Source organism: Hylobates moloch, unplaced genomic scaffold, assembly GCF_009828535.3.
Source record: "Hylobates moloch isolate HMO894 unplaced genomic scaffold, HMol_V3 SCAFFOLD_15, whole genome shotgun sequence".
In the NCBI taxonomy this organism is placed as follows: Eukaryota; Metazoa; Chordata; class Mammalia; order Primates; family Hylobatidae; genus Hylobates; species Hylobates moloch.
Window position 1 is genome coordinate 2,258,095 of NW_026652290.1, and position 13,879 is coordinate 2,271,973.

The 13,879-nt window shown below is 49.9% G+C and overlaps 1 protein-coding gene across 3 annotated transcripts in view; it reads left to right on the top strand.

The window, feature by feature from the left end:
* Window positions 1-3,655: 3,655 nt before the first annotated feature.
* Window positions 3,656-13,879, top strand: part of PRPSAP1 (phosphoribosyl pyrophosphate synthetase associated protein 1) — a 42,013-nt gene continuing 31,789 nt past the window's right edge. Inside the window, exons 1-3 of one of the 3 annotated variants that reach the window (XM_032176729.2) lie at window positions 3,656-3,720; window positions 8,969-9,021; window positions 12,664-12,730. Coding sequence is in view for 1 of the 3 variants with exons in the window: in XM_032176728.2 (XP_032032619.1) it covers window positions 3,875-4,281; window positions 8,969-9,021; window positions 12,664-12,730 (527 nt within the window). In the remaining 2 variants the exon portion in view is untranslated. Of the gene's footprint in view, window positions 3,721-3,825; window positions 4,282-8,968; window positions 9,022-12,663; window positions 12,731-13,879 lie in introns of those variants that run through there. The other 2 variants (XM_032176728.2, XM_058428386.1) reach the window with 2 other exon arrangements.

A 13,879-nucleotide genomic window follows, 5' to 3' on the forward strand; every position in this document is an offset into this window, starting at 1 on the left:
TTAGAACTTCAACATATTGGGCCGGGCGCGGTGGCTCACGCTTGTAATCCCAGCACTTTGGAAGGCCGAGGCGGGCGGATCACGAGGTCAGGAGATCGAGACCACGGTGAAACCCCGTCCCTACTAAAAAATACAAAAAATTAGCCGGGCGTGGTGGCGGGCGCCTGTAGTCCCAGCTACTCGGAGAGGCTGAGGCAGGAGAATGGCGTGAACCCGGGAGGCGGAGCTTGCAGTGAGCCGAGATCGCGCCACTGCACTCCAGCCTGGGCGACAGAGCGAGACTCCGTCTCAAAAAAAAAAAAAAAAAAAAAAAAGAACTTCAACATATTAATTTTGGGAGGACACAAACTTTCAGTCCATAACAATGACCATTGGCCACCCTGGGCGTCCCCACATCGTTGCAAAGCCCATGCTTGTGCTGGGGAGTGGGACCCTGGACGTGTTACTGGTGGAGGGTGTCCACGTTCTTGGCATCTTGAACAAAGAATTGGACAAAACGCACAAACAAAGCAAAGAAAGAATGAAGCAACAAAAGCAGAGACTTATTGAAAATGAAAGTACACCCCACAGGGTGGGAGTACGCTGAGCGTAGGGGCTCAAGAGCCCCGTTACAGAATTTTCTGGGGTTTCAATACCCTCTAGAGGTTTCCACTGGTTACCCGGTGCACGCCCTATGTAAATGAAGGGAATGAAGTCAAGTTACAAAGTCATTCACTCAGTGTATGCCCTATGTAAATAGGCTATTTCCTCTAAGCCCTATGTAGATGGAGAGGATATTTCTTGTCATAGCTGAAGTATTTCCATTTTATTTCGTTCTAAGAAGTCAGTGTGAATTGGCCTTACGTACCCTGACTCCAGACCCTATTCGCCTGCCTCAGAAGTGTTTTGCGCTCCCCTTGTCAGCAAGCATTTATTTTTAATTTTTTTGAGTCAGAGTCTTTCTCTGTTGCCCATGCTGGAGTGCAGTGGCTCAATCATAGCTCACTGCAGCCTTGGACTTCCGGGCTCAAGAGATCCTCCTGCCTCATCCTCCCAAGTAGCTGGGGCTATAGGCTGACGAACTTTTTATTGTTGTTATTGAGACAGAGTCTCACTCTGTTGCCAGGCTGGAGTGCAGTGGCTCGATCTTGGCTCACTGCAACCTCCTCCTCCCGGGTTCAAGTGATTCTCCTGCCCCAGCCTCCCGAGTAGCTGGGACTACAGGCGCGCCACCACCCACCCCGGCTAATTTTTGTATTTTTAGTAGACATGGGGTTTAAGCATGTTGACCAGGATGGTCTCAATCTCCTGACCTCGTGATCTGCCCACCTCGGCCACCCAAAGTGCTGGGATTGCAGGCGTGAGCCACCGTGCCCAACCTGTTTTTTTTTTGTTTTTTTTTGTTTTTTTTGAGACGAGGTCTCACTCTGTCGCCCAGGCTGGAGTGCAGTGGCACAATCTCAGCTCACTACAATCTCTGCCTCCCGGGTTAAAGCGATTCTCCTGCCTTAGCCTCCCAAGTAACTGGGATTACAGTTGCCTGCCACCACACCTGGCTAATTTCGTGTGTGTGTGTGTGTGTGTGCACGTGTGTGTGAGAGATGGAGTCTTGCTCTGTTGCCCAGGATGGAGTGCAGTGGCATGATCTCAGCTCACTGCAACCTCCGCCTCCTGAGCTGAAGCGATTCTCCTGCCTCAGCCTCTTGAGTAGGTGGGATTACAGGTGTGCACCACCACATCTGGCTAATTTTTTTTTAATTTTTTTTTTTTGAGACAGAGTCGCGCCCTCGCCCTGTCACCCAGGCTAGAATGCGGTGGCACACTCTCAGCTCACTGCAAGCTCTGCCTCCTGGGTTCACGCCATTCTCCTGCCTCAGCCTCCTGAGTAGCTGGGACTACAGGCACCCACTGCCACGCCCAGCTAATTTTTTGTATTTTTAGTAGAGATGGGGTTTCACCGTGTTAGCCAGGATGGTCTCGATCTCCTGACCTCGTGATCCGCCCGCCTCGGCCTCCCAAAGTGCTGGGATTACAGGCATGAGCCACCGCGCTCAGCCACATCTGTCTAATTTTTTGTATTATTAGTAGAGACGGGGTTTCACCATGTTGGCCAGGCTGGTCTCGAATTCCTGACCTCGTGATCCACCCACCACAGCCTCCCAAAGTGCTGGGATTACAGGCATGAGCCACCGTGCCCAGCCTAATTTTTTGTATTTTCATTAGAGACAGTGTTTCGCCACGTTGGCCAGATCCACCCACCTCAGCCTCCCAAAGTGCTGGGATTAGAGGAGTGAGCCACCACGCTCAGCCAACACTTGGCTAATTTTTGTATTTTTAGTAGAGAATTGGGTTTCGCCATGTTGCCCAGGCTGGTCTTGAACTCCTGACCCCAAATTACCATCCACCTCGGCCTCCCAAAGTGCTGGGATTACAGGCATGAGCTACTGCACCCATCCTGTTCCCCCTTTTTTTAAAGAAGGTAAGGAGGTTTTTGTCAGGGTCCATGTGCTGGACATGTGTGCAGTGGTTAAATAATTTGGCCTAGGGTGTGTACCCACTGTCCTTTTTTTTTTTTTCTTTTTTCTAGAGAGCTATTGGAATAGGGGCCAGGCTGCTACAGGCTCAGGGCAGCTCAACTTCCAAATCCTGTAGCTTCAGGCTTGTGGTCCTTCATGACATGCTGAGTCACAATCTACTGCTCCCTCAAGCCCAATGTCACCACATTCTCAGAAGGATGGTACTGTCAATGTGAGAGGCACCTCTCCTCCCCTCAATTTCTGGTGCAGCTGATAACTAGAGACCTCAGATGCTTCCCTGGGCTTTACTTTCTACTTCAACAAGTACCGATTGCGGGCCTCTGGAGCCCATACACTGCCCTAGACACTGGGAAACACGGAGCACTCAGGAATACACGATCTTGGCGGGGCGTGATGGCTAAGGCCTGTAATGTCGGCATTTTGAATGACTGAGGTGGGAGGATGGCTTGAGCCTGGGAGGTAGAGGCTGCAGTGAGCCGTGATCGCGCCGCTTCAGTGAGCCGTGATCGCGCCACTGCACTCCAGCCTGGGCGACAGAGCGAGACCCTATTTCAAAAAATAAATAAATAATAAAAAAATAAAAAAAAAAAGGAACTCACGATCTGGCCGTAAAATGGGTTACATCCTGGTTTGGAAAATAGATGTTTGCAAAGGTAAATAAATATGCAAGCATCAAAACAATAACAATAACAACAACAAAAATTTAAAAAATGCAAGCATCTACATGTGGCACAGTCCCGCGGGCCGGGCAGCTTACTGTGGTTGAGGTCACCGGAAAGATTGTGGAGCAGACGCATCGCGAGTGGGTCTCGGAGTGGGGCGCACACGGAAAGAGGGGAAGGAGGGCTTTTTTGATTGAAAGCGAATACCGGAAAGAGGGCCTTTGGCACGTTCAGGGAACCTTGCCTTGCACGCAGACACAGGGTTGGGGATCTGTTCGGAAACGCCTGAAAGATCAGGCTCAGGAGAAGACCACCTTCTGGCCGCTTCAGTACTGCGGTCAACCAGCTGGAAAGAACCCCGCCCTCTACTTTTCAAATTAAAATCTCAGGCCGGCGCATGCGCCTCGTGGGGCGGGCGCTGTGCTACCATAGACATGCAGAGCTAGATCGTATACCTCCTCGGAGGCGGACATGTTGGGTCCTGGCCAAAAAGTTGGAAACACCTGGGGCCACTACCGAGGCAGGCTGCTCCTCCCAAGAAGGTGAGACCGGAAGAGCTCCCGTGGAAGCGGTCAAAGCAGGGGCGGGGCGAACCTCTGAAACGCCCCTTGGAAGAACAGGCTTTTAGACAGTCGCCAGGCTCCCTGCCCTCATCCGAGATGGCGGCCTGAGGGCACTCTAGCCGACGCTCTTCCGATGCCCGGAGGGGGCGGTGGCCTTGCCTCTGGCTCTGAGGCGGCGGCGCAGGGCGCAGCGAAGGCTCGGCCGCTGCAGTCCGTGGTGTGGGGTACGCAAGGGCGCGGACCTCGGAGCTCTCCCCGCTTGCGCCGAGTTTCTCAGCGCCTTCCCCACCCGAACCGGGGTCTCGCAGTCGGAAGCGCTCCGAGTGCAGCCCCGCGCGGGGCCGGCCGTAACCGCGCCGCGGGCCGGACGATGCCCAAGAAGCTGCTGCTCTTGCCCCCGCTCTCCGCGTCCTCGGCTTTCCGCGTCCCGCGCGCCCGCCCCGTTCCCCCACCGGCCATGAACGCCGCTCGCACCGGCTACCGAGTCTTCTCGGCCAACTCCACGGCCGCCTGCACGGAGCTGGCCAAGCGCATCACAGAGTAAGGGGGCGGCGGGAGGGCCGGGCCGGGGGCAGCGGCGCCTAGCTCTCCTTCGCGCCCCGAGGGACCCGCTCCCCTCCACCCAACCCACCTCCTGCACCTGGGGCGGGAGGCGCGGGCCTTCCCGGCCGGACAAAGCTTGGAGGTGACGGACACCACCCCCCGCTCCCCGGTTTTGCAACTGGGAGGCTTGGGGCGGACTCTCGGTGACCTCAGCCCCCCGCCCCGTGACTGGGTCCGCGGCCTGCCTGCCTTTCGTCTCCGCACTCCCACACCCCGGGGCGGGCCGAGCTTTCTGGAGCCCCCGGAGTGCGTGCCTTGGGGAGAGGGGCTCAGGGCTTGGCTCCCTTTCCCACGGCTGGAGTTGACCTGGGAATCTGACCGCCGCCATTCTCAAGTCTCCCTGCAGTGAGACCCGCGGGCGTGGTTGTGACTTGGGGGACCCGACGGGGCAGGTGCGGTCGCAGAGCAAAGGTGTGGGGACTGGCAGTGCGAAGAAGGCAATTCCAGGGAGGCAGAGGGGCCGGAGCTGGTGGTAGAAATGACAGGCCTGATCCTGCGTTGTAAATCAGCTTGTGATAAGATCAGTCATTTGTGTCTTTAACCCAACGAAGCCCCTGTCTCAAGTCGCCTTTGGGGTCTGACAGCTCTGAGATGCCCTCTCAGCCCTGCCGCTTACTAGCTCTGTGTCAGTGGGCGAGAGACTTGATTTCGCTGAACCTCATCTGTGAAATGGGCGTGATTCTGTCTCTTGGCCGAGAATATTGTATGACCTGGATAATGTAGAAGTAGTATCTGGTTCTAGCAGAGTAGGGGCTCATAGTGGCCCTCTGAATAGTTGTTTACTAAATGGCCTCTTTTCTTTTTCTTTTTTTTGAGACGGAGTCTCGCTCTGTCACCCAGGCTGGAGTGCAGTGGTGCGATCTTGGCTCAATGCAAGCTCCGCCTCCCGGGTTCAAGCCATTGTCTTGCCCCAGCTTCCCAAGTAGCTGGGACTACAGGCGCCCGCCACCACGCCCGGCTCATTTTTTGTATTTTTAGTAGAGACTGGGTTTCACCGTGTTAGCCAGGATGGTTTCGAACTCCCCCTGACCTCGGGTGATCCGCCCGCCTCGGCCTCCCAGAGTGTTGGGATTACGGGCGTGAGCCACCGCGCCCTGTGAAATGGCCTCTTTTCTAGTTGGCTCTTTTGGAGAATCCCAGAGCTCTGATATAAAGGACCTTTATATGCCCTTTCCACATACACTTGTTAGAAATCTAAGACATAAAATGAATAGCTCGTCTTTTAATATTTAAAGTCATTTTCACATTTTAAACAGTTTTCATAGAGTTACTTCGTTACTTTTTTAGGGTTGACAAATAATTGCAGGGATATATTTTAAACTTCTGGGGGAAAATGTAGAAGAAAGGGAAAACTTTAGTCATATTTTTTTTTCAGCTCTGCCCTTTTTTTTTTTAATAGTTGGAGTTTTGGAGATTGGAAGAATGTTAAAAAAACAAATCAATCCTTTTGCAGTCTACTACCTAGTTTCTATTTCTGACCCCTGATTATTTGTCTTTCTTTTTGAGGCCAGTGAAAACACTGACTTTAAACGAAGCTTCTGTGTGTATCTAGTGGTTCAGATTTACCCTACCTGACCTTGAGAGAGAGCAGAGGGAAGCAGGGCACATCTTAAAAGTCAGTGAGGGTTTTTTTTTGTTTTAGATTCTTTCCTGGCAAATTCCAGAAAGATTTTGAATTACTATAAATGATACATATTCATAAATACTTCCCTTATCTGTTTTACTTGTCGCTCAGTAAGATTTTATTTTATCTTATCTGTTTGATTTATTTTGAGACAATCTTGCTGTGTCGCCCAGGCTGGAGTGCAGTGGTGTCATCTCGGCTTACTGCAACCTCCACCTCCCAAGTTCAAGCGATTCTCCTGCCTCAGCCTCCCAAGTAGCTGGGATCACAGATGCCTGACACCACACCTAGCTAATTTTTGTATTTTTAGTAGAGATGGGTTTCACCATGTTGGCCAGGCTGGTCTCAAACTCCTGACCTCAGGCGATCTGGGATTATAGGCATGAGCCACTGCACCCAGCCCACCTGGAGTATTTTTAAAAATTGTTATATACATAACATAAAGTTTACCTTTTTAACTGTTTTTTTTGTTTTTTTTTTTTGTTTTTTGTTTTTTGTTTTTTTTTGAGACGGAGTTTTGCTCTTGTTGCCCAGGCTGGAGTGCAATAGCGCCATCTTGGCTCACCCACAACCTCCGCCTCCCGAGTTCAACTGATTCTCCTGCCCCAGCCTCCCAAGTAGCTGGGATTACAGGCTTGCGCCACCACGCCTGCCTAATTTTGTATTTTTAGTAGAGATGGGGTTTCTCCACGTTGGTCAGGCTGGTTTCGAACTCCCAACCTCAGGTGATCCACCTACCTTGGCCTCCCGAAGTGCTGGGATTACAGGCATGAGCCACTGCGCCTGGCCTACCTTTTTAACCATTTTTAAGTGTACACTTCAGTGGCTTTAACTACATTCACAGTGTTGCACAGCCATCACCACTATTCATTTCCAGAACTTTTCATCATCCCAAACAGAAACTCTGTACCCATTAAATACTAACTCCCCATTCTCCCCTCCCTCATTCCATGGTAGCCTCCATTCTACTTTGTCTCTATGAAATGCCTATTCTTGGGACTTCATACAAATAGAATCATAGTGTTTGTCTGTGTCTGGCTTATTTTCCTCAGCATACCTTTTCCAAGGCTCTGTCGTGTCATAGCACATACCAGAATTTCTTCTTTTTTTTTTTTTTTTTTTTTGAGATGGAGTCTTGCTCTGTCGCCCAGGCTGGAGTGCAGTGGCACGATCTCTGCTCACTGCAAGCTCCGCCCCCTGGGTTCACGCCATTCTGCCTCAGCCTCCCGAGTAGCTGGGACTACAAGCACCCGCCACCACGCCTGGCTGATTTTTTGTATTTTTAGTAGAGACGGGGTTTCACCATGTTAGCCAGGATGGTCTCGATCTCCTGACCTCGTGATCCGCCCACCTCGGCCTCCCAAAGTGCTGGGATTACAGGCGTGAGCCACTGCACCCGGCCGCAGAATTTATTCTTTTTTTAAGGCCAAATAATATTCCATTGTATGTGTATACCTGGCTGGAGTTTGTTTTTGTTTTTTGTTTTTTTTTTTTTTTTTTGAGATAAAGTCACCCAGGCTGGAGTGCAGTGGCACAATCTTGGCTCACTGCAGCCCCCGCCCCCCAGGTTCAAGCAATTCTCCTGCCTCAGCTCCCAAGTAGCGGGATTACAGGCGCCCACCACCACACCCAGCTAATTTTTGTGTTTTTAGTAGAGACAGGATTTTTCCATGTTGCCCAGGCGGGTCTCGAACTCCTGGCCTCAAGTGTTCCGCCCACCTTGGCCTTCCAAAATGCTGGGATTACAAGCGTGAACCACTGTACCTGGCCTGGCTGGAGATTTTAATTTTATTTTTATTATTATTATTTTTTTGAGATGGAGTTTCACTCCTGTTGTCCAGGCTGGAGTGCGATGGTGCGATCTCGGCTCACTGCAACCTCTGCCTCCTGGCTTCTGGCAATTCTCCTGTCTCAGCCTCCTGAGTAGCTGGGATTATAGGCGCCTGCCGCCACACCCGGCTAATTTTTGTATTTTTAGTAGAGACGGGGTTTATTGTATTAGTCAGGCTGGTCTCGAACTCCTGACCTCAGGTGATCCGCCCGCCTCAGCCTCCCAAAGTGCTGGGAATACAGACGTGAGCCACCGCGCCCGGCCTGGAGTATTTTTAAATAGATTCCCTTACATCATATCATTTCACTTGTAAAAAGGATATTGCTTACTAATCAGGACTTAAAACCTCACACTACTATGAATTCCTTAATATTATGTAATATCTAGTCTTTGTCCATATTTCTCTGATTATTTTTTAAAATGGCTTTTTTTTTTTTTTTTGAGACAGAGTTTCGCTCTTGTTACCCAGGCTGGAATGCAATGGCGTGATCTCGGCTCACCACAACCTCTGGCTCCCAGGTTCAAGCAATTCTCCTGCCTCAGCCTCCCTAGTAGCTGAGATTACAGGCACGTGCCACCACGCCTGGCTGATTTTGTATTTTTAGTAGAGATGGGGTTTCTCCATGTTGGTCAGGCTGGTCTCAAACTCCTGACCTCAGGTGATCCGCTGGCCTCGGCCTCCCAAAGTGCTGGGATTACAGGCGTGAGCCACCGTGCCCGGCCAAAAATGGCTTTTTACACTTGGCTTATTCTAATTAGGATCCAGACGAGATCCACACCACATTTGGTCAGTGATGCTGAAGCCTCTTTCTTTCTCTATGCTTTTGATAATTCAGGCATTTATCTCTGGCGTGTGTTATTGAAATCATTGCTAGTAACCAAGTATTTGGAAGTGATTTTCCAAGAAAATTACTATTCAAAGAACAATGCACCAGACATTAACCATGGGTTGTGAGCTCTGTCTGGTAAAGCAGTATGTTACAACGTGGTGAGCTGCTTATGGAGTGACAGCAGAATTTTAGTTTAATGAATTAGATTTTCTAAATTATTTTTTGGAAAGAGTGCCAGCTTAATTATTTGAGTCTTTTTATTAGACATATGCATATGAACTGGAATTTTTTTAAAAAGAGAAATCTTAATTTCCCTTTTTTGTTCTTTTTGGTCTATAGGCGCCTTGGTGCTGAACTGGGGAAGTCTGTTGTATATCAAGAGACCAATGGAGGTAAGTTAAAATTTTTTTTTTAATTTTTTTTATTTATTTAGTTTTTTTGAGACAGAGCCTCACTCTGTTGCCCAGGCTGGAGTGCAGTGGCACGATCTTGGCTCACTGCAACCTCTGCCTCCCGGGTTCAAGCAATTCTCCTGCCTCAGCCTCCTGCGTAGGTGGGATTACAGATGCCCACCACCACCCCCGGCTAATTTTTGTATTTTTAGTAGAGATGGGGTTTCACCACGTTGGCCAGGCTAGTCTTGAACTCCTCACCTCAGGTGATCTGCCCACCTCGGCATCTCAAAGTGCTGGGATTACAGGCGTGACCACTGTGCCCAGCCTTTATTTATTTATTTTTATTAAGATGGGGTCTCACTGTGTTGGCCAGCCTGGTCTTGAACTTCTGAGCTCAAGCTGTCTTCCCACCTCAGCTTCCCAAAGTGCTGGGATTACAGGTGTGAGCCACCATGCTCGGCTTCCACCACGTTATTTCTAAAATGTCAATATTTTTTCTTGCTACTGCTTCCTTACTCCTACCCTCTAGGCCGGGGTCCAGTCTTTTTAGCAATCACATGGGGTCCTTTGGGAATCCAGATTCTACCCCTTTACCTGCCTCATCTTTGATCCATCCATTACCACATCTTGTGTGCTCCGACTTTGGAATACATCTTAAATCTGACCCCTTCTCACAACCTCTGCTGCTCCCACTTCAGTCCAGCCTGCCATTTGCTGCTTGCTAGACACCTTCCAAAACAGCTGCCATGGCCTCTCCGTGGCCACTCCTGCCCTGCCACAATTTTCTTCACACAGTAGCCAGCAGTCTTTTTAAAACAAGTAGATGAAACCTTTCCCAACCCCAAATCTTCCAGTGGCTTTCCTGTCACTGCTAGAATAAATTCCAGACTCTTTAGCGAGTAAAAAATGAAATCCAGAGTCCTGCAAGTCCTGGCCCCTTGGCTCCCTGACCTCCTGTCCCTCTCTTTCCCCTCACTCTGTCTGCTTTCTTTTTCTTTTTTGATGGAGTCTTGCTCTGTCACCCAGGCTACAGTGCAGTGGCATGATCTTGGCTCACTGCAACCTCCACCTCCCAGGTTCAAGCAATTCTCCTGCATCAGCCTCCCAAGTAGCTGGGATTACAGGCGTACGCCACCAAACCCAGCTAATTTTGTATTTTTAGCAGAGACGGGGTCAGGCTGGTCTTGAACTCCTGACCTCAGGTGATCCACCGGTCTTGGCTTCTCGAAGTGCTGGGATTACAGGTGTGAGCCACCGCACCTGGCCCACTCTGTCTGCTTTCTGAGTGGACTAACTGCCTGCCCCTCTGCGTGGCACGCTCAGATCCCACATCTTCCTGTGTTCCCAAACCCCCTTCTGCGCTGCTCCTTCTGGATTGCAGTGAGGCCCTTGTTTCCAGCCCCGTTGTTCTTTCTCCTTCGTCATGGCTAGCGTCTCTGGCATATTGGGCCTGGAGGGTTTGCTGGCCTTGGTGTTGTATCATCTTTCCTGGGTCAGTCTTTGTCCCTTCGTCCAAGTCCGCATTTTGGGGTTCCCAGTACAGTTCCTGACATGGAGGAGGCTTCAGCATTTGTTGAAAAAATAATAAGGATGTCGCCCGGGCTGCAGTGCAGTGGCGCGATCTCAGCTTACTGCAGCCTCCGCCTCCCAGGTTCGAGCAATTCTCATGCCTCAGCCTCTCAAACAGCTGGGATTACAGGCATGTGCAACCACGCCTGGCTAATTTTTGTATTTTTAGTAGAGACAGGGTTTCGCCATGTTGGTCAGGTTGGTCTTGAACTCCTGAACCTCAGGTGATCCATCCACCTCAGCCTCCCTAAGTGCTTGGATTATAGGCGTGAGCCACTGCGCCTGGCTCAATAACTTTCAAACTCCCTTTTTCAATGCACTACCAAAAATCAGAAAGCCACTGTAAAACCCAGTGAACATTTAGCATGTTTAACAACTTTTCACAAGCTGACCCTGACTTTCAGAAGTGAAATGAAAATGGCAGAATTTATCTGAAGATCCACAGTCTAGAAACAGAACTACTGCTCTTTTGAGGGGCGCCATCTCAGTGGCATCACTGGAAGGTCCAGATTGCCTGCCACACTGGTAATCAATTATGGGAGGTCAGGTGCCAACAGATGTCTGGCTTTAAGGGATTTAAGTCTATGCTGAAAGGTGGAAAGGGAGAAGAGGACATAGAAACGAATTTGTCTTTTCAGACCACAAGGCTTTTGTGTGCTGAAGTGGCCATGTTTGTCAAAGTCAGGGAACCCCTCTTCCTGGGAGCTGAGGGGAAGTCTCTCAAAACTAGAAGGGAAAGATGCTTTCTCCACATCAATCCAGCTTCGGAGACATTCTCTTCATGACATACGCTCCTTCCCCCAGAGCAACAATGAAGTGTTCTGTGTGCTAACAACATAGCTTAGAAAAAAAAAATTCTGCGTTTTTATAAAACTTGATACAAAACGGTATTTCAAACTGTACAGTCACCAGAAGTACACAGTTATCCAAAATGCACACGCTTCCCTCGGCATCTCCAGCAGGTGCCTGGTGTGTTCAGGCATCTCCACTTTCCGTAGAGTCATTCCCCTCCTCGCCAGCGTCAGCCTTTTCCTTTTTCCCTTGGGTACCTTCTCTCCCTTCTTTGCAGTGGCCTTTTTAGGCCTGGGCTCTGGCTTTGGAGGGAGGAGCAGGTTTAGCAGACAGCCTCACGGATCTTCTCTGTGGTTCGTCCTTCACCTTGGCCTCATCTCCCTTAGCATCCCCTTCAGCCTTTCTCTTGGGGCATGGTGGCAGCGAAGGCAGCCGGATGTAGGCACTGGGAGCGGGATGCAGTGGCGGTGCACGGACTGCGGTCACTCGAGGGGTCGTTCTCACTTCCTCTTCTTCATACTGCTCCAAGACTTATTCTTTTGCCCCAGATGAAGTGTTCGTTTAGATTAATCTTTACTCCCTCCAAATGTTTCTAGCTGTTGCATCATGAGTGCTTTGCTTTTCTGCTCTTTTTTTTTTTCCAGACAAGGTCTCTGTTGCCCAGGCTGAAGTGCAGTGGCACAGTTTCAGCTCACACTGCAGCCACCACCTTCTCTGGCTCAGGTGATCCTCCCAATGGGACTACAGGCACGTGTCACCATGTCCAGCTAATTATTTTTTTGAGATAGAATCTCTCTGTGTCGCCTAGACTGGAGTGCAGTGGTGCGATCACGGCTCACTGCAAGCTCCGCCTCCCGAGTTCACGCCATTCTCCTGCTTCAGTCTCCCGAGTAGCTGGGACTACAGGCGCCCACCACCACGCCCGGCTAATTTTTTGTGTTTTTAGTAGAGACGGGGTTTCACCGTGTTACCCAGGATGATCTCGATCTCCTGACCTCATGATCTGCCCGCCTCGGCCTCCCAAAGTGCTGGGATTACAGGCCTGAGCCACCGCGCCTGGCTAATTCTTGTATTTTTTGTAGAGACAGGATTTTGTCATGTTGCCTAGGCTGTTCTTGAACTCTGGTGCTCAAGTGATCTGCTTTCCTCGGCCCTTCTAAAGTGCTAGGATTACAGGCATGTGCCACCACGCCCGGCATGAAGTGCTTTTGTTTTTCTTTTTTCTCCTTTTTAACATAGGAGCTTTTCTCAAAACTTTAGAACATTTTTATTTTTCAGAAACAAGAGTTGAAATAAAAGAATCTGTTCGTGGCCAAGATATTTTCATTATACAGACAATACCCAGGTAAGAGGATGGACTACTTTATCTCTTTTCTGTAAAAACCTTAACAATATAATTGATTATCTTTTCATGTGAACAACAACTTAGTGTTTTTAAAAGTTATATATTCAGGCCAGGCGTGTGGCTCACGCCTGTAATGCCAGCACTTTGGGAGGCCGAAGTGGGCAGATCACAAGGTCAGGAGTTCGAGACCAGCCTGACCAATATGTAGAAACCCCATTTCTGTTAAAAATACAGAAATTGCTGGCCGGGCACGGTGGCTCACGCCTGTAATCCCAGCACTTTGGGAGGCCGAGGCAGGCAGATCACGAGGTCAGGAGATCGAGACCATCCTGGCTAACATGGTGAAACCCCATCTCCACTAAAAAATACAAAAAAATTAGCCGGGCATGGTGGCGGGCACCTGTAGTCCCAGCTACTTCGGAGGCTGAGCCAGGAGAATGGTGTGAACCCAGGAGGCAGAGCTTGCAGTGAGCTGAGATCGCGCCACTGCACTCCAGCCTGGGCGACAGAGCGAGACTCCATCTCAAAAAAAAAACAAAAAACAAACAAAAATTAGCCAGGCATGGTGGCATGCACCTGTAGTCCAGCTGTTTGAGAGGCTAAGGCAGGAGAAGTGCTTGAACCCGGGAGGCAGAGGTGAGCTGAGATCGCGCCGCTGCACTCTAGCCTGGGCGACAGAGTGAGACTCCCTCTCACCAAAGAAAAAAAAAAGTTATACATCCATTTGCATGTTAAACTAAATGTTTCCCCAAATACAATTACTGTCTTCTGGAATTCCTACCATTTGTCACACTGTACTGTTACCTGTTTACTTCTCCCCAGGCTTTTTTTGAGACAGAGTCTCACTCTGTTGCCCCGGCTGGAGTGCAGTGGCACAGTCTTGGCTCACTGCAGCCTCTACCTCCTGGGTTCAAGTGATTCTCCTGCCTCAGCCTCCCTAGTACATGGGATTACAGGTGCCCACCACCATGCCCAGTTAATTTTTGCATTTTTAGTAGAGACAGGATTTCTCTATGTTGGCCAGGCTGTTCTTGAACTCCCGACCTCAAATGATCCGTCCACCTCAGCCTCCCAAAGTTTCGGGGTTATAGGCATGAGCCACCACTCCCCAAGCTTTAAACTCCTGAAGGACAAAGGGTTTTCCCATGG